This window comes from Thunnus albacares, chromosome 8 (assembly GCF_914725855.1).
Source record: "Thunnus albacares chromosome 8, fThuAlb1.1, whole genome shotgun sequence".
NCBI classification, from domain to species: Eukaryota; Metazoa; Chordata; class Actinopteri; order Scombriformes; family Scombridae; genus Thunnus; species Thunnus albacares.
The window spans coordinates 31,978,447-31,999,359 of record NC_058113.1 but is presented as its reverse complement, the minus strand read 5'-3'; the positions used below and the strand labels follow the sequence as shown (position 1 = coordinate 31,999,359).

Sequence of the window (20,913 nt, the reverse complement as noted above, 5' to 3'; positions counted from 1 at the left end):
ATATTGCAGCTCTATTATTTGCAAATATGTGTGGAGAAAGATGTGAAACTGTATTTCAGTGTATTAGATTTATACACATGCAAAAGAATCTGAAAATATACAATACTGTGCAAAAGTTTAGGCACTAAAATTAATGTGAGGCTGCTTTCAAAAATGATACCATGAATACTTTGTATTTATCAGCTAACTTCATGAAATCAATATTTGCTGTGAGCAGCTTTGCCTTTAAAACAGCAGCAGTTCTCCTCGGTTCACCTGCACACAGTGTTTCAGGTACTCAGCAGGTTGGTTGTTCCTGCATCCTGCAAGTGGCCACAGTTCTTCTGTGGATTTAGGCATCTCAGCTGCTTCTGTCTCTTCATGTTAATCCCAGACTGACCCTATGACGTTGCGATCAGAGACCATCTGTTGCAGGACTCCTTGTTCTTCTTGTAGCTGAAGATAGTTCTTTATGATTGGCTGGATATTTGGGGTCGTTGCCATGCTGCAGAATAAATTTGGGACCCATCAGATGCCTCCCTGATGGTGTTGCATTATGAATAAGAATCTAAACATCTAAAGTGCCTAAAACTTTTGCACAGTACTGAATATATAAAAATCTGACTATAAATAGCCTTTTATGAATGAGTGAAACATGTCAGTATTTATCTTAACCTGTTAAGCGACACTTATTGTCAGGATCACTTATACTCATTCTGACTTTTTGGTTGTAAAATATGAAGATTTACTACCCTGACACCAGGGTTATGACTGTAATCAATAGGGTTACAGTAACCTTCTTATTTTGGGTCATTATATTTGGGCTTTGGACAAAAATGGGGTGTCTGGTAAGAGGTGAACACATCATTTTTTCGTCAGTAATTTCAGGTTTTCTTCACCCTGAGTTGAGGCTCACAGGCTCATGCTGTCAAAGACTCATTTGGAGATTCTTGTTATCATTCAGTCTTATACTTCTAAAGATATTTTTGTACAAATTCACAAATCTGAGTACACAGATTGAGATAAGGTTACTCAATTCTCAAAACACATTTGCAAATAATACCTTTTGCCTGGAGCGCTGCCATTAAGTATGACCATCCTCACGTTGCTGCAGACTCCTGCCTGGAGAACCCTTGTTTGAATGGAGGCACTTGTGTCGATGGTGAATCAGCACGGTGCCTTTGCCTGCCCGGATATGGAGGAGACTTATGCCAGACAGGTTCAGTATCAACTCTTTGATACAGTGATCACAAAGTATTTTCTTAGTGTAACTTCTCTATGAACATTTACACTCAATCTTACAAACCTAACCTTCCTAATGATCCATAATTCAGTGTTTTTATTTCACCTTTTCTCTCTCAGACCTGGAGACCTGCGAGCCAGGCTGGGAGAAGTTTCAGGGCTTCTGCTACCGTCACTTTGCTAAGCGGCAGAGTTGGGAGGCAGCAGAGCAGCACTGTCGGATGTGTGGTGGACATCTAATTTCTCTCATGACCCCCGAGGAGCAGGACTACATCAATGGTAAAACCTGGCTGAAGAACAGCTGCTGATTGGACTTTCAGAGGCAGAAATGTACTTGAAAAGCAAAAATGATTGTTTAGGTAGTGAGTAGAGACAACGGAACTGTATGTAAATAAATCTGTTCAGATTAGAGTATTTAAGAAACAGATATGTGAGGATTATTCAAATCAGTCTCTTTGGTTACATTAGCAGTTGCACACCAGTGGTTCTTGCCTTTTTTGCCTATTAAAAGCAAATATATACACATATATGACATATACCTTATGTTACTGGTAACCATTTTCCAAAACATATCACACTTTTTTTCGGGCATTTTTTTCGGTCCTTGGAAATGGGATCTGACAAAACAGTCTTACCTCAACGTCCACTAAGTAGCTATTCTGGAGCTTTAGATCATATCACATGATCTTCCTCAGCTGATGGGGCTCGCCCAGTTGTCATGGAAATGTAGATGTTCAAGTATAAGGCTGGCGATTCTCTCTGTTTTTCTTATTGTCAACAAATGCAGAGCCAAACCAACAATGAACTGATCTACTAACAAGTATTGTGTGTGTATCTAAAGCCTGATATATCTCATTCCTCTGTTGTTGTCCAAAAAATGTTAAAAACACATCAGTAAGTCACACCGCTGCACTGGGTGACATGTTGCTTCATCATGAAGAGTTTTGTCACTTTAATTTGTTTAGAAACGGCTCCAAACATATCACAACCTCATTATTTTACTAAAGTAATGTTACTAAAGTTACTAAAGTTCTTCTAGAAATTAACAATGTGATTCACTAACATGTTTTTAATAGTTTTTGGACAACAACGGAGGTCTACGGCACAGAGGAATAAGATATATCAGACTTTGGATACACACACAATACTTGTTAGAAGATCAGTTCATTGTTAATTGATTTGTTAACAATAAGAAAAAATATAGAAAATCACCAGACATGACAACTGGGCGGACTCCATCTGCTGATGTAGATCATGTGATGTGATCAAAAGCTCCAGAACACAAGCTTGCAGAACTTTAAAGTATTTTTAGTAAACAATGAATCTCATTTTGTATTTTTGGGTCATTTTTTTTCCTTTTTAAAGCAAAACCATGTTACTGCAACATCTCAACATCAAATGTTAAATTATTGCAACGTACCATGAATATAATCATGACAGATTATGTTAAGAAAAGGAAAAGGACAGTGTGATTTTGGTTGTGTCTTACATCAAAAAACGCTGCTGTTCATCATCAACTCTTAAATCTCAGGTGTCGGAGCATCAAGGTTTCGAGGCTTCAAAGAAGTCTCTGCATTACCACACAATAATGAAACAGTAGTGGAGCAGTTTAGGATTGTGTCTTCCTAAAGGACACTTCAACAGAGACGGACATATTTCTTGCAGCAGATATCAAACTGGCGATCTTTCACTCTGACATTCCTCCGATTCAGACTCTTGAAAAATCCAAAGTGATGAGTTTGTTTTAACAACGAGGCCTCTCAAAATTGTGGGGACGAGACACAACAATGATCTTTCATGTCTCCCCTCTTATTGAATCTGTTTTTCCTAGAAAATGTCACGGTTTTTGAAGTTGGTGTTGGTATTTCGTCTGGCAACAAGGCGATGAGATAGTTATCTGACATTCCTTTGGTGGTTGCTTTTTAACTGCGGCAGTTGCCATGGATTGTATTGACTGATACTGTTTGGTAAGCAAGAGTAAAAGAAAATCACAAAAGCAGGGTTTTATAACGGGAGTCTTTATCGATTCATTTCATTACAAAAGTTTCTATTTTTTGGCATCAAGTGAATTAAATTGACAACAGAAAATAGAACAAAATACCAGAATATTTAGTGTAGTATATGTTAAGCAGTATATTGCATATTGTGGCCTTTGAAAGGACTGCACTCCTTGTAATTTCAATCAACTCAGACTCTTAACTTAATCTAAAATATCTGATCTTATAAGACGTTTCCACCGCAGGAACTTTCCTAGGGGACCAAGAACCTTTTGGGGAACTCAGGGACTAAACCTGTATTTCAACTGGAGGAACTAGGAGCTGTATTTAGTTCCTGTAGGATAGTCCCAGGGGCTAAAAAAGTCCCTTATCTGGGGGAAGATTTTACTTTCCAAAGTTACAGGATCTTTTGGGGCGGGATTTGCAGGGCTGACCGTTGCTGATTGGTCAAACACAGACACAGCCGCTGCTTCAATTTGTTTACTGCTTCATTCATAAAACAACAAAGTACTCTCAGTGGGAATTTGTTAATGTTAAACATAAGTTAGGCTTCACTGTCGGCTTTCCAACTTGTTTTTTAAAAAAGCGAGAGAGCGTGAATGAGCTGAGAGCACAAGTGAGAGAATGAAAGAAGTAAAAGTTTACTTACATTCTGAAGCAGAAATAATAATAATAATAATAATAATAAAAATTAAAGCTGCAAGCAGCGTTGGTCAGGACCTCACACTCTGGCCCATCGGGATCAGATAATTTTGCTTTTTAAAAATGAGGGATATTTCTTACAAGTGTGGTGTGCTTTTATTTTGAAAGTTTGATTGACATGTGTACTGTCAGGTGTGTAGAGACAATAAGTAACTGCAGCTGGACACAGAAAAATACTCATATATTTGAATGGAGAGTGTGAGTGAACCCACACCTTTTTGAACATTTACTGCTTCCACATATCTTTAGATACAAACTTCATTTGAACTTTAAATGAGTCACGAGACTTTGACCTACAAATCTTGAATTTACATGTTGTTTTTTTTATCTTTTACTGTTTTTGAGATATTAGAGTGTGAGTTTTAAAGTCTTTTCTTGCTCCTCCTGTGATTTTATAATGAGTGTGTATTGCAGAATGTTTCACAGCACTGCGGGAGTGACATCACCAGGAGCAGTTGGAGAGGAGGATTTTAGAGTACGCTTTTTGTGAAATCTCCTCATAAATCCCATGACTTTGGCCAAATCTAAAATTAAAAATCATATTTTAGTAGGAAATTCTGTGGCGAATCCATTGATACAGGTTTGAAAGTGGTCAGACTTATAGTTTAGACGTCAGAAGCCTCCGTTTGACACAAAGTTCATGCCCATAGATTGCTTCCCCATTGTTTTACATTGTAAGGGTGATGTGGCACTGCAACTTTCAGGGCTTATAAAATCCAAACCATTGGAGTTATTACAAAGTTTTTAACAACTTTTTTTCAGCACAGTGTCACAAGTCATCTAAAACAGAGTAGGGCAATAGTGAGACTGAGATTACTTTCTCTGTTTCCATAGCTCCTGGAACAATTATGGTTGAAATGGAGCTTTTAGTTTTCACTTGGAGCTGGCCATATTTCATTCTGGACTTTAGGTCGTCATGTTAAAAATTGGTCCTCCACAAATGAGTTTGAAATGTAGCTGCTACTTTTGACTCTGGGCCAGATTTTTTTCCCAGCTGAGAGTTATTGCTAAACTCAAGTCTGCTTTAATTCATTCCGTTTCAATAATTTAAATTCCCTCCCCCAGTGGACCTGAATGCTGCTGCAAAGCTTTAAACCAGGTCTTCAAATTCTCTCTAAACTGGCTTCCCATCAAATTCAGAATCCAATTTAAGATTCTTGTGATTACTTTCAGCAGAGCTCTGCCCGGTCAGGCACCTGCTTACATTACAGATCAGCTGCAGCTTTACATCAATAGCAGGTCTCTGAGGTCTTCTGATCAGAGTTTGTTGGTTGTTCCTCGCTGCAGGTTCAGTACTAAATGAGACTGGGCCTTTGAAGTGGTGATTCCTCAACTTTGGAACCGTCTCCTGTTGGACTTAAGATTTGTGGACACCTTTAAAAACAGCCCAAGATGCTTAGATTTACTTATTTATTTTAATCTCTTTTTTTATTTATTACTTTTATATTGTGTCTCTTTGTGATATCTGATCTAGAAAGGAGCTATATAAATTAATTTTACTTAACTTACTTCATATACAATATATACTGTATATATAGGTATAATACAGTGACCCCTCTCTTATTTTCTCTCCTCATATCTTCTAATATTTATTTTAGAAAAATACAAAGAATATCAGTGGATTGGGCTAAATGACAGAACCATTGAGGGAGACTTCCGCTGGTCGGACGGGAACCCTCTGGTGAGTTGTCATTGAGAATATCAACCGTTTGAGACTTACAAGTCAGCAAGTTCAGCTATAAGTTGTCAATCCCAGAAGAGAATAAGCATTTTTGAACTGTTTCCTATGATTGTCTAAGGTTTCTCGTTCTCATCAGTCAAAAATCTGTATTTAATTGAGCTTCTTCCTTCATTTGACTCTGTTTTTATCTGCTCTGCTGTCTTTGTCAGCTCTATGAGAACTGGTACCGAGGCCAGCCTGACAGCTACTTCCTGTCCGGTGAGGACTGCGCGGTGATGGTGTGGCATGACGGCGGCCACTGGAGCGACGTGCCATGCAACTACCATCTGTCCTACACCTGCAAGAAAGGCGTCTGTGAGTTCATGTCATTTGATCCTATAATTGGTCACTAACAGCCCTTTGACCAGCACTTCAGTGAAAGTTGTACATCACCTGTAAACTCAGTGATCTAATGTAACTTTATTTAACCAAAACACTCACTGACATGTACGTTCAAAATGTAACCATTTAAGGATCTAATAAAAGTATTCTTTTTAAGCTTGGTGACAATGTACTATACAGTACTGTGTAAAAGTAGGCACGAAAAGGCACAAACCATCTGTTGCAGGACTCTTTCTTTTTCTTGTTGCTGAATATAGTTTTTTATAACTCTGGCTGGATGTTTGGGCTCGTTGTCATGCTGCAGAATACATTTAGGACCAATCAGACGCCTCCCTGATGGTGTTGCATTATGGATAAAAATCTAAACATCTAAATTCTCTTTTGCACAGTACTGTACTCACACAGACCTTAACCCTACTTACTGGACTACAGCTGAGACTAAGTACAGCTGAGGCTGACTGGTGAAAGTTAAACCAAGTTTAACAATATAGAGCTGAGACTGACAACCTGAATTTTAGACGTCCAATAAAGGCCACCATACAGAGATTTAACCTTGCAGTTCAACTAACAACCTTTCATCTGGCGCCACCCTCAGGACAAACTTCACATCTAAGATTAAAAAAAAACTCTCTCTCCATTTTTCATCCATCTAACAGTTTTTTTAGTATACTACCAGGCAGCATGGCTATAGTCGTTCAGTCTTGTTCTCCTCTGCCTTGCTAGCATCCTGCGGCCAGCCCCCCGAGATCCCCAACGCTAAGGTTTTTGGTAAGAAGCGGTTGCGTTACGAGACCAACACCAAGGTGCGATACTACTGTGAAGAGGGTTTCGTGCAGAAACTGAACCCTGTTATCAGGTGCCTGCCTGGCGGCCAATGGGAGGAGCCTCTGATTATCTGCATGCCTAGTAAGTGTTTTAACTGAACTATGGCTAACTAATGTCAGCCATAGTTCAGTTAGACATGTCAGGATCAGAATCAGAATCAGATTTTATTGGCGTAGTATGTTTACACATACAAGGAACGTGACTCCTGTTTCTAGTGGCTCTCAGTGTACTTACACACAACAACGCTCAGCAAGATACACATGGACATACAGCCAAAACAAAGACAACACAGCTGAACAAAAATATGCAAACATAAACATATCACTGTTATGTATAAGCAAGTAGGTGAAAAATAGATACAAGCATATAGAAACAACAAATGGACAACAACATACAGTGCCTATATACCGTATCTGTAGACCGTAAACAAGGATACAAGTGGTGTAAAGGTGTATAAGAATGCAGGGAGTGCTGCAAAACACTGAATGAGTAATAATGAGTAATAGTAATAAGTTACTTTATATACATAAAGTAAGTGGTTATGTGCGGTATATGCATGTGTATATGTCTGTGTGCTGTATATACATCCTGCTTACAGTAAAATTGACAGTGATGGAAGACTGGAGGAGTGCTGAAGCCTGCACAAATAAACAAAACCACATAAAGTACCGTCGCGCCATGGATCAAAGGATGTCAAGGAACTGACCATTAATAGCAAATGGTTACACAGTTATAGTAAAATAAAACCATATTATCCATAATATTTGTCCAGTTATGAATCTTTTTTAATGTAGAAATTAGTTTTTGTAAGCTTCTAAAAAGAAAATCTAACATAAAAAAGTGCACAGTTACAGAAGTAGTGTAGTAGTCAATAGTCAAATCTGGAATATAAAACTAGAAAGCCCAAAAATCACTTTAAATGTTTCTCCAGCACAAACTGAATTATGTGACAATACCAAGTGGATTCATGCAACTGCATTTGTTTATACAGTTGGAGAGTTTGCTAAAGTTAGGTAAAAAAGACATTTTGGGTTATGTTTAGGTGGAAAAAATGTATTTTTCTTTTGGTTAAATTCAAATATATATCTACACTCAAAAGCAGAAATCCTCTTTGAATGAATCCGGTTAGATTTTAAGGTAAATGTATCCTTCACTAGTGTATTAAATGCAACCCAGACTGCTTGATAGTAAAGGCTGTGAACTTTTCTATTCTACTCCCATCTTTAGCCCATTCAGTGGAAGAAGACTCCATTACCTCACCTCCGAGCCAGCATGAGGAGGTCATGGAGGTCACGACGACAGAGAAAGCAGCTCCACTGTTCTGGGACATTAAATGGAACATCTAAAGCCATCCTGCCCCTTTTTTTGTTTAACACTTTCCCCCCTCCTGTTCTTTTACCACTATCCAGCTCCAGTTTCTGTGTCACGTTAAACTGTATAAAACTAATCTTTCATATATTAAAGTAATCTCAATTCCTACAGTTATGGGAAATCTGGAAAGATGCTGTGATCCTAATATGTGTTTTTCAGTATTGCAGGAAGTGATGCATGCATAAAAAAAGCTTGAGGTGAATTTATTTGTATTTGGCCAGTCGAAAAGACACAAAAATGTTGCTGGTGGATCTAGAGGGAAGAAATGACACCCAAAATAACTTTCTTATGAAGCAGTCATGTGCAAAGATAAGAGAGGATCCCGCACAGTGCCTGAAACACAAACAGTGCATTTTTATCAACAGACAACACTTTGATTCTTCCTTTTTGTCTGTTAATAAAATGTTCTAGTTTTTTTTTTTAATCTTCGGGCAGTTTGTGAGATCCTTTTTTGTCTTTTGACTTTCATACAGAAGGACAACTTTAATGCAGAAGGATATCTTTTATATGAATGAGTCATAAAAAAACCCAAGGAAATAAACAGGCAGAGACCCATTTATCAACATCAACATCAGAACATTTCTCTAAGGCAATTCTGATGATGCTTAAAGTGTGAGTGAATCATGTAAATGTACATTTTATCAGTCTGCTTTACCCTAAATAAACCAAATTAAATGTAGGCTATTGTGTAAACCAAGTCTGAGAAGGTGATGTGAAGGATTTTGTCCCAAACTGCTTGACAATATGAGGGGTGATAAGGAGATCAAGACATATTTAAAAACAAACATATTTCTGTCTTTACTTGTGAGGAAAAAAAAACTTTAAAAAGTAACAGTATCTGTGGTGTGCTTTACTTTCACAATCAGCAGCTATTTTGCAACTAAACATAGGACGTAGGAATTAAACTCTGCTTATTAAAAGACAATGTTGAATTCATTAATTTGACTGCTGGTGACATAAACGCTGTATTTTAACATATTCATAGCAGACTTTTGTTTTAGCAGAGTGAAATTAGTTGTCAGCATCAGCTGGTCTGACTTTCACTAAAGCCTGTTGTTTTTAAAATCTGGAAGTTTTCACTTTATTTTGAAATAGTATCAATATTGCTGAACTGTACTGTATTTGTACTGAAGTGTATTTAACATACAGTCTCCTAATCCCAGAATAAACTGACAGCTGTTCTTTGAGAATCAGTGAGGAAAAACTGTACTGTAACAGACACTATGGCAGTAACAATGCAGCGATGTTGTTTGTTGATCTAATGTATACAAATGTACAAGTAGAGATAATGTAGTAAAAATTGATCCAATGAAAAAAGGACAAGCAAAATGTAATTTTGTAATGTAGTCTCAATTTTTACTGTTGTCACGTCTGTTGATTTAACTGTATGAAAAACAAAAAAAACATTAAAAATAGTATGTTTGTAAGAATCTATTTGTTATATACACCAACAGTGAAATGTCTTCACATCAGATATACCGTACCAGATTTTGCAATGTTTCAGGCTCTTATAGAATCCCAATTCCAAATCTTTGCAAATTATTTAAGAATTAAATGGATTTCCCTATTGATTGTCATCAGCTATCTACCAAACTGTCTTTTTTGATACTACCACTAGGGGTTGCTAAAGTAAGAAACTTTAAATCCTGCACACAGGGGCTTTAACCCTCCTGTTGTCTTCCCGTCGACCATGCAACTTCTCAATGATGTAACCTGGTTGCCATGTTTTTATAGAGTTCCGACCTCACACCTGTGCGCTGTTATTGGCTGGGGGCTACACACCCACTGCCCAAAGTCCCAAACACAGCAAAATAATAAGAAAATACAGGCAGAAGGCAGGGTCTCTGCAGATAAATACACCTCCACATACTTCTAGTGGGTCATAAGTGATGATTAAGAGGGATTACTTTTGTATGAGTCATTGTTTTTTAGGAAAATACTTCATAGTATACTTTTAACCCTCCTGTTGTCTTCCTGTTGACCATGTAACTTTTGTCCTTCTGGGTCAATCCACAGATGCTATAAGTTTTAGTAAAACACCCAAAATTCAATGAAAGTAGTGATCATTACTTTTACTTGCAAAATGTGTGGTATGGAACCATCCATGTGATTTTCAGGCAATTAGATGAAAGAAATCTATATTTCTGATATAAAAACATTTGACCCGAGGACAACAGGAGGGTTAAACAATACACAAATATTTTATTGGCAAATCAATATGCTGCAATGTGGACATATCTTTATTGAATAAATTAAATTACATGTAATTAATTTACAGATAAACCAGTTCATCCTTAAAATAACCAACAGTGTTATTTACATTTCAGACTCAACACACTACACGACATATGTACTTTCATTGACGAGTTATACAGTGCAGGTCAAAGTTCAAGTTAGTTCAAGTTGATTGTGTTTATGTTACATGTTTTATGCCATTTACTTTCATTCTGCCAATTCTTCCATTAACTTAACAGAGGTTATTGGCTTCCAAAATATACTTTTTATATTTAATATACAATTTCTGATCAATCATTTTGAAGGAATGACTGGTGGAGTGAAAATGGTGATTTACCAGCCAAAAACTACATTTACCAGCTTTTAGTAAATGTAAAACCTCTACATCACAATTTACCATAGATAAATATGGTTTTTATCTCATATGGAAGAAATAAGCCCAATCAAAAAGGCTTTTGAAAATGTCAAAAAATCTGTGGTCATCCAGTCCAATCATACACTCTCCTCTCTTACTGGGGAATGTGGGTACATTTTGGAAGAAAAAAAACATGCAAACACAGTTTAGAGCTACAGTATTCAAGCTACTATCTGCCTTCAAAATTAGTTCTGAGCTTTAAAATCTTCTGCATCCATCGATCTACACATGTGGAAACGGGGCCTGTTGTTTTAGAAATTGCACTCAAAGGATTATTGTTTTCAATACATAACACCACACTGACATAGATGAGCACTCATAGAATGACTAGATAATGTGACCGATTCAATTTTGAATATATAAACCTTTTAATTCTACTGTCAGTAATTGTCTGTAGCTTGAGGTGCAACATTGTCTCCTAAAAATTACCTTTACGAAAATTGCAAAAGCAAAGATGTTCTGAAGAAAAAGTAATTCTGCCCCAATTGTTTTCTGCCAACATGTTGAGAAAATGTTAATTAAGGTATATTTCAAGTTGCTCAACTGTTGAAACTGAACATATGCATAAAATTTCATTTCATTTCATTTTTTCCATCAAAATATCCAATCTTGCATAACAACATCAGCTTGCAGCAACTACAGATTATTAAACTTTCTATGGTTTTGTTCAGACACTGACAGATCTTGGTTAAAGTTGGTGAAAGATCATGGTCATTGTCTTGGATTAATACAGAGGAAAGTCTTTGGTGTCTTGAAGCACAACACATATCGTGTTTGTTAATAGGGGATAAGGGTGGCAATTTGTTCATATTTTTATTGTCATGTGCAGAGCCAAACCAACAATTAACTGATCTACTTAGAAGTATTGTGTGTGTGTCCAAAGCCTGATATATCTTATTTCTCTGTGCTGTAGACCTCCGTTGTTGTCCAAAAACTATTAAAACCACATCAATGAGCCACACTGGGTGCATCTTCGCCCTGAAGATTACGGTCACATTAGTTTAGAAACAGCTCCAAAAGACTAACAACAGCAATCACATTTTCAGTCTCCGGAGAGTAGTTCTGTGTATTAGCCAAACTCTGGCTCATTGGTGATTGGTGTGTTTTTAATAGTTTTTGGACAACAACAGATGTCTACAACACAGAGGAATAAGATATATCAGGCTTTGGATACACACACAATACTTGTAAGTAAGATCAATTCATTGTTGGTTTGGCTTTGCACATGAGATTTGTTGACAATGTCAAAAATATGGAAGATCACCAGCTTTATCCTTTAACATTTAACCAAAACCACGATCCTGCACCAACCTTAAACAAGGTTTTTTGTTGCCTAAACCTAAACACATGCAAACCTCAGTCTCTGTATCGACATCCACCATTCACCCTGATCTCCTCCCTATGACTTCAGAGCAATATATAAACGTAGCTTAATTCATTTGAATAAACATTGCCTGTTAACATAATCCAGGCAGCCATTACGTTTGCCAACACAGCGCAATTGGGGAAACAATTTAGTCATATATAAAGATAATTTCTAGGAGACAGGGTTGTCAGGTGTGAGGTTTCTTGCTTGGGACTGTAATTTGTCCCTTTCGTAGATCTTTGCTGTTGATACTGATACTACAGTACATTTTGGGCCTCTCAGATTTCCTTGTTTATTTGTGTCAAAGCAGACTTACAGCTCTGTTGAGATTCTGATATGAAAAGTGTATTTATGCTGTTATTTTGAGGCTACCTAAAGCAATAGGCTCCGTAAAGATGCATCGACTTGTTTGGGAATCCAAATGAGCGCACTCCTGCTTCGGGGATGCCTCCACAGCGCTCCCTGGGGTTACTGATGGGAAACCGTACGCTGCCGTCTTTCAGCCATCCGCCGTCACACTGGTCATAGTTTTGGAAGCGCCAGGCGGAGTAAAGCTGGCCGACCAACGCGAGCTTGGCTGCCTGACGTCTACACGCATGTTCTGCCTGCTCGAAGGAGAAAGCTCCTGATATGTAGTACACAGAGCCTGTGAGAGGAGAGATTTATAGAAACACATCCAGAGATAAATCCAGGGACTTGTCATCATTTAAACACAAACTGTAATTACATTCAAAGTGGGATTACTGGTACAAATCCCTTGTTTAACAAGTTTTAAACTCATTTGTCACATTTTTCTGGCAGCAGTTAATGTTTCCAATGACAGAGAAAGCCAAGTATTTTCCCACTGTTGAGCTTTTTCAAGCTTTTATTGTCCTGCGTCCTCCGACAGCCAGCTGTCAGCCCACAGAGTCGAGACTACAAAATGATTGTGAAATAAAATGACATCCTTCTCTTCACACGACACTAAACAGCGCTGCTCCACTGGCATTAACAGGGAATCCACACCGTGTGACAACTTTCCTGGAATCTGAGTACATTTTATGGTCCAGAAATTATGAGTCTTATGTGGGCAGTCAGGGTGAAACAAACAGAATTTACAAAATAAACCATAGCATAACTGTCAGCACAGATTCTTATCACTTTGAGAGAGTTTTTTTTTTTTCAAAATGATCACTGAACTTTCTAAGATGTGAGGAATACTCTGCTTTGAGGTGGCTCAATCCCGGCCCTGACCTTTTCCACACTGAACATGTCGACTTGTTAAACACAGCAGTTATTAAAGCTACGGTATGTTAGCTTTTTCTTATATTTTTTTAGATGAATATGCTCCAAAGCATATCGTAATGTGGAAAGGTGTCAAAGGCTTCTGTGACTCAGGCTCAATGAACAACCTGACAACAGTACAGAGACGTTCCCTTCTCAAGTTGATAAGTGAGCCTCACACTTCTAACCAATCAGAGGAGGACAAAGTCATGGGTAGGAGCTCACAGCAGTTAATCAATACCTGAACACACCTCTTGCCTACTACTCAGCTGTTAGAAGACGTCACTATTGCTTACTCAAAGGCTAGAAAGCTCCTGCATTAGTCCAAAATAATGTAGTTACTAACATCTGCTTTCCATTCATGTACTCCAGTTCCAATGTCCTGCCATTGTACATAATAAAGGCTACTGGTACCCCAAAAAAGAGCAGAGTCATCATTTAAGCCGCACTTATCAATATTTTTATTTTTATGTTAACAATGGATCAAATGATTGTGTGTAAAAGGAATTGCTTGTAGTGACAAACCCACAGAGAATTATCACACAGCTCTGCAGTTCCCCTCAGTTCTATTGAGCGCTTTAGTTTTCTTTCAGCTCTTTGTTTTGGTTTTACAGCTAAAAATCCAAAACCCAAAACAAAACAAAACCTCATGTCAGTCAAAATCAATGTTATTAAACCCAAATTTAATGGCTATATTGTAATTTTGACAATTCACAGTATTTTAAACCTTCATACAACCAACTCCGTTCCAATCAAATCCTGAGTTGTCAGATGATGTGAATGCTTGCAAGACGTTAACATGGCAATCCTTCCCATCCATCCGACATAACATGAATGTGGTATTAGTGTGGAGGACTTGTTGGATAATTATGTTCACCTGTTGCAGGCAGGGAGCACTTTCTATGCTACAAACGTCTCTGCACTGGAATGAATCTTAATCCCACTGTTAAGTAATACCTAAAAGGGCTGAGCAAAAAGTTTTCAGGGCAATTTAATTGTCATTTGTATTTTTATTCATTATCATTATTGATTTTTGCTTTTGGAAACTGGGAAACTAGAGAAAACCTGTCTGATAAGAATCTGATCTATCGGGATGCAAGCCAAGCAACTCAAAACTTACCAGATGTCAACGAGGTGAAGCAGAAAGCATCAAACCGATCGTGATTCTTATCTTTCGGTCCATAACTGCGAATGCCCGGGAGCAGCTCTCCTCCACAGGTGGGTCGAGGATGAATAATTGGGTAATGAACGGTTCCATCGTGGAGCCAACCTGCGTTACACCAGTCCAAACCCTCCGTCCAGGCTGCAGGAGAAAACAGGCTGATGTAGCTGTAGACAACATATTGTTGGTTGGAAATAAACACTTTTTACAGTACCTCTGTACAGCTGGTTGTATGTGGCTAATGTGCCATCTTGCTCAGCACAAGCCTCCTTAGCCTCATGGAAGGTGAGTTGGTAGCGTCCGTTTTTACTCTGATAGGGGAACACCACACCTACAAATAGAAGCCATCTCATCAGTGTTTATGTTTTTACACTAACACTGTATCCTGTAAATCCTGTCTTTCATCAAAGACCATGATTCCCAACCACTAATCCTCAGATAAGATAAAACACATGACCCTATGTGGGTTTAGGGCTGCAATAAATGAATCGATTTGTTTTGGTCTATAAAATGTCAAAAAATTGCGAAAAATACCTGTATAATTTCACAGAGCCCATGGTGATGTCTTTAAATGTCTTGTTTTGTCTGATCCACAGTGAAAAAGCCAAGATCCAATCCAAAGAAATTCAGTTTACCATCATGTATGATACAGAAAAGTCTCTAAACCTCACATTTTAGAAGCTGTAACCAGCAAATTGCTGACATTTTTGCTTGATAATTGACTGAAACAATTATTCAATTGTCAAATTAGCTGCCAATTCATTTTCTGTCCATTGACTAATTGACTAATCAACTAATTGTTGCTGCTCTGAACATTTCAAACACATATTTTACATAATTCATATTAATCTCATTAGCTGTTACACCGGGGATATGTAATAAAATAGTGTCCTAATGAGGTAGTAATGCATTTCTTCAATTCATTTTCAGTAAACACTGAGCTCTTTATCGCTTATTACCTTCAATCCTCAAAGTAATGACCACATGCTCATCCTCAATGCCATTCACAAGCTCGCAGCGATATGCACCGTCATCTTCCAGCTTAAGGTGGCTGAGCTGCAGGGAGGCGTCTATGGTGTGGGCGTTCCGGAGAGAAGCTCGTGGTCCAAGATGGCCATATAGCTTGAAGTCATGTGCGTTTGATATCATGATAATGTTCTCCGGCCCAACATGTTCTGGCTCCAGTTTTGTCCATTTGATTTTGTAATGGTTGGGTTTGGTTTTCAGGATACACGGCAAGGTGACGTTTTCACCCCTTCGGCCAACGACTTCGGCGTAAACAGGTGGCTCGAGGAGATACTTCAGCTTCTTGGGTGCTGTGGGTGAAACAGCATCCAGTAGGTGTCAGAACCATCTAACATCATTGTTACGTCCTGTATGTCATTATTCAGACTGCAGAATGTTTTCTAAACATGCTGACATTATAATACAAGGCAACACAAAGTCATTGTTATTAGAAGAAAGAAGATACATATCCATAATAAAATAAAAATATACAGAATCAAAATTAAAAGTGATTCAAGGAAGAAAGATATATTAAAGGATAAATTCATCCCCACACAAAGAAGAAAACTGCTTATGAACTGCCCTTTAAAACCTCCAAACACGCCCAATCAGTGATGTCACATCAGGACCTTGTCTTTGGATGGGATGATGTCTGATCATCCGGTTACATAGTGGTGGAGAAACCAGATTAAATGGAGTGCAGGTGGCGTAAGACGCAACAGGTATGATGTTGAATATTTATCAGCTGATAATCAAACAGCAGTGGGTAGTGGAGACGCTGTAGTAAACTCAACCTTTGAACAGTTTCTAAGTGATTGTAGTGATCATTTGGATGCTGCCACAAGCCATCTGAAATATTAGTCTGTACTGTCTCACGATGCTGTTGATGGCATTTTATTTACTTTTCAAAAAGAAATTTTTTCAAGTCAGTGTGAGCAACATTTTGTGTGCCAAATTGAAATGGAGTGGAAACCATGCCCATGCAGGTTTGGCACATTTCCACCATGCTTGTTACAGTTGAGGCAAAGAAAGCACTGTAGCAACACTTTGCTGCCTTGTGTGATTCAAGCACAATTACCTATTAATGTTTGTAGTCTTGATCAGCAAGTTACTAAATTAATTTAATCATAGTACTCATTAAAAAAAGTCACTTTACTAATTACTTGACTGCAGAGATAATTCATTACTTGTTACTTTACTTTTGTTACTCAGCTGTCAGATCCATCAAATATGACTTTAAAACAAGTTAAAAGCAACAAGCAGCAAGCAGCCAGCTGACAGTCTGGAGGTCTTTACTGACCATCAACAGCTAGCTTAACATTAGCTGCAATGACTGCATGAAGTCCCGTCCTCTCAGTGAAGCTGCGTTGTTCTCACAGCCTCCAACTCTGAACCGAACCAGCTGATTCCTGAATGTAATCTTACTAATGGCTAACGTAAGCAAGCCAAGTAAGAAGACGCAACATCTGTGATATCATGCCGTTATATTTTAAATCTGACAGTAAAGAAGAACTGGAAAAAACCCACAATGGAATAAACTCACTATTGTGTATAAATGAAAAAGAAAGATTAGGACAGCACTCCAAATGGACTTTTTTAATTGCCACATGGACGCCCTTCTTCAGCATGCGTACTGGCAATTACACAATCAATAGACACACGTGGAGTTAATCATAGGTGTCCACAACTGGCACAATAGGTCTATCCCAGCAGGGGGAGCCACAAACATATTAAGTAGGTTAATGACATAAAATAACTTATGCAAAATAATAAATAGATGGAAAAAACACAAATTACTTTCAGTTCATAAGAAACAAGCAAATTAAATCTCCTCACTCAGCCCACTGGGAATGAGGGTGTCAAGGGAGTGAATCCAATACACCTTCCTCTGAAGAAGGATTCTGTCCCTGTTGCCACCTTTCTGTGGCATATTCACTGTCTCAATGCCTATATGTCAACAAACTCTGTCAAAAAAATCAAACTTAAATAGTCATGACAAGTTAAATCGTTAGAATAAAAACAAACGAGAAGGAGTTCCCAGGTCAAACAATTCAGATCAGTGATGACGAGTCGACTGAAGGTGCTGCTGCTCTGTCCAACTCACTGAACACAGCCACAATTAGCACTTATTCACTGAGAAATATTAAGATCTGCTCAAAAAGTTTGGAAAAAAAGACATTAAAGGGATCTTAATAGACGCCAAATCTAGCAAGAAAGTTGGCAACACTGCAGCGGACCAGTCTGAGACCAAACTGATATCAACCTTCCATCAAACTACCATTAATGACAGACAAATCCAACCCCAAACTGTCCAAGTCACTGAGCATTACTGAACTGAAAACTGTAATCCTTTACACTCCTGTTACTGAAAAGGTGAAAATTACTAAATCACATTACTGTAACGCGTCACAAAGTCATGTTTTATTGCCCAACACTGGTCTCGACTCTATAAATCATACAAATGAAGGCCTTCATGGTCACATGAAAGTGTATTGTTCAGGTTATACTCAAAAAATGACAGAAGGAGTTGTGTCTAGAATGAAAAACAGGAATAAGTTGCCTATTTTCACACCTCTTTCACACACTGAGTAAAGTGGGCATACATGTCGGATTACCAAAACCTCGTTAATCACATTCATTGTTAAAAATATACCTGCTTTGTCGGGGATATATATAGCTGAAGACCAGGTGAAGCAGCTTGTTGTTAATAGAAGAATCACAGCACAGTTCATTATGAAGGGAGTTACTCTTCCAGCTCCTACAATTCATAAGAAAACAGCAGACTAAGATTCAGTCTTTCATGCACAAAACCAATTACACTTTATCACAACTCCACCTCACATTTTTCCATCAATAAAACTGAAAAAGAAGACGATCAAATATTGTATTTTCCTACATAACAAAACCCACCTACTTTTTATAAAGTCTATTTTACCTTCAATCTGAAATTAGAAGATGCAGATGTCTGATCAACCTCCCACGTTGTCCCACATGACGACGATGTCTTGAAAGCATCAGATTATAAAGAATCCTGGATAATTCATAACTTTGGGCAGAAGAAGCTACTGTTTATCCCTGTGAGGTCCTCTCTCCAAGCCCTGAATGTTCAGCTGTCAAACCCAGTTCATCTCTTTCTCTGTCACTCTCAACCCCCCCTTTCTCTCTCCTCACTGTGGTCATATGGTCCAGTCTGTGGTAAACAGTTTGTAAACAGGGTTGTTGTCCTCTCTGCTCCAGATGTTAATGAGCAAATGAAGGTCTGACATTCACAGTCACTGTCTCTTTCTCCCTTTAAATTCTTCCCTCTTTTTGCTTATTAAAAGTCAGACGACTTCAAACAAGAGCTAAAGTGGTTACTCATTTTCAGTTCCCACACATATTATACAGCTTGCCAATGTGCTTGAAAGACTCTGTTCAAGATCTCTCTTAACTCTCTTAAAAAGCACTACTAAAATAAAAATAGATCAAAGCTATTGGAGCATCATAGATACTCAGAAATTTCAATATTTTTATCGGTTTTGCAGATTTTGGAAGTTTTGCAAGGGGCAATTGTGTTGAGGAGTCCTCCCTATGACTAGCAAACCGACCTTGATTTGGAAAACTAGTAAAAAATAGCAGCTGAACTGCACCTGATGGCTTGAACGACTTTTAGCCCAAATCAGTGATGTCACAGTTCTGCACAGGCCTAAAACCAACACTTGTTCCTGCATTTTAAGACCTGACCTGACTAAATCCAATTTATACCCTAAATTTGAGACCCAAACCTAATTTATACTTTTACTTTATTTAAATCATCACTGACAAGAAGCTCGTCAGACTAACGCAACATATTGGCTAGACTCTTTCACTCTTCCCACTGTGCATTGAGTATCTTTTTGCAAAACATGACATGGATGTAGACATCAGAGAATTTTTCATTTAAAATTACATTTGAAACAAACTAATCTGAAACTGACCTGAACCTGAAGCTTTACACAACTAAATGGCCCAACTTGAAACCAAACTCGAAAACTTTGGGTTGGGTTGGCTGTGCCGAGGTCAAAGTCAAGGTCATTTTCAAACCTACAGTTTGTTTGCTCCGGTCTGAATCAGTGGATGAGTTGGCAATCCACGCGATAACGCTCTCTCTTCTCATTGGTCAGATGTGACCGAGGCAAGAGCAATAACATAAACACAGGAGGAAGGTCCTGAAGGAGGTTCCGCCGCCAAATGCAACGTTCCACGTTGTTTGTTCAGGTTGGCCCTTAACTCATTCTCCAGCTATCTGCTAGCAACTGCTGATTTCACTCATCTGCATTCCAGCATGCAAAGCTCAAACATGTCGATGTGTAGTAGTTGTAGTTGGGTTGGATTGAGGTCAGATCACATTCTCACCGTAAAAACCAACCACTCCAGAGTTAATTTGGGACCAGATCGAGATCACATCCTCTAAAAGGTCTTGGTGCAGTTGTTTAAGTCCGCACCTGAGTATGATTAATGAGTTCAGATCTGCCCAAACGAATTGCACTGAGGGGAAGAACTGGACCAAAAAGCACAAGTTTGAAAACGCCATAAGACAGCGAGAGAGTTGGTTACCTGATAGTGAGCAAGCTAGCTAGCTAGTGAGCAAACACCTAGTTTTCTCTCAGTCATGCATCATGAAAATATGCTTGTTGACTGTGACCTGCTTTCTATCACTAAAAATGCGGTTTAGGCTAGACGGACACAGTTAAAATAGAATAGGGTATTAATAAAACTTACTATCTTGCACTTTATCGAGTGAGCTTGCTTACTAGCAGTTTACCTTGCCTGCTCGGTAGCTAATTAGCTTACTCGTTAACTGTGTACTTGTCAGCATTCCCTCTGAACTAACAAGACTGGACGATGACTCGTCTGTGCACAGCACTGCAAGACATCTCTGGGGATTCTCAACTAACCAGATTACCTCAAACTGTCTTCATGAACTTATGCTGCTGTCAAAAGCAACCTGATGTGACATCACAGACTGGGGCATGTCCTGCAACTTTGCTTTTGTCTATCTAGTCCTAAAACCTTATAGTATTTTGTACCAGTTTAATACAAATTAATTCACTTTAAAATTCCTGTAACAAAAGATATTGTTTGGTAAAATAACTTGCGAGGGCTGAATATATGTGGCAGTAACGTGTTTTTTTTAACACAGCATCATTTCTGACAATATTTCAATAATAAAAAGTCAAATTTTATTGCCTGCTACTATATTAGATCCTACTGTTAAACAGCATATTGTGGCATACAGCGCAGACAGTGATGAGGCATCTCTGAACCCTG

The 20,913-nt window shown here is 38.3% G+C and overlaps 2 protein-coding genes across 3 annotated transcripts in view; one reads left to right on the top strand and one right to left on the bottom strand.

The window, feature by feature from the left end:
- bcan (brevican) overlaps nt 1–9,755 on the top strand; it is a 42,221-nt gene extending 32,466 nt beyond the window's left edge. Inside the window, exons 10-15 of one of the 2 annotated variants that reach the window (XM_044357967.1) lie at nt 1,094–1,198; nt 1,342–1,500; nt 5,519–5,601; nt 5,811–5,955; nt 6,706–6,888; nt 8,035–9,755. In XM_044357967.1, the coding sequence (XP_044213902.1) occupies nt 1,094–1,198; nt 1,342–1,500; nt 5,519–5,601; nt 5,811–5,955; nt 6,706–6,888; nt 8,035–8,153 (794 nt within the window). In that variant the 3' untranslated portion in view covers nt 8,154–9,755. The remainder of the gene's footprint in view (nt 1–1,093; nt 1,199–1,341; nt 1,501–5,518; nt 5,602–5,810; nt 5,956–6,705; nt 6,889–8,034) is intronic. The other variant, XM_044357968.1, reaches the window with a different exon arrangement.
- Nucleotides 9,756–12,097: 2,342 nt separating this feature from the next.
- On the bottom strand, nt 12,098–18,871 carry hapln2 (hyaluronan and proteoglycan link protein 2). The gene is made up of 6 exons (XM_044359406.1): nt 18,560–18,871; nt 18,278–18,382; nt 15,579–15,935; nt 14,834–14,950; nt 14,578–14,760; nt 12,098–12,840 (listed from the first exon to the last, which is right to left on the bottom strand). Exons 2-6 carry the CDS (start codon nt 18,354–18,356, stop codon nt 12,563–12,565), a joined length of 1,014 nt encoding a protein of 337 aa, XP_044215341.1. The 5' UTR covers nt 18,357–18,382; nt 18,560–18,871; the 3' UTR covers nt 12,098–12,562.
- Nucleotides 18,872–20,913: the final 2,042 nt, after the last annotated feature.

Bases quoted from the DNA above. Each gene is read 5' to 3' on its own strand.
- hapln2 (XM_044359406.1), bottom strand. From the start codon at position 18,356: ATGAACTGTGCTGTGATTCTTCTATTAACAACAAGCTGCTTCACCTGG. The intron at 14,951-15,578 runs GTAATAAGCGAT...TTCTATTTGTAG, and splicing joins CATTACTTTGAGGATTGAAG to GTGTGGTGTTCCCCTATCAG. The intron at 12,841-14,577 runs GTAAGTTTTGAG...CTCCTCTCACAG, and splicing joins CTTCACCTCGTTGACATCTG to GCTCTGTGTACTACATATCA.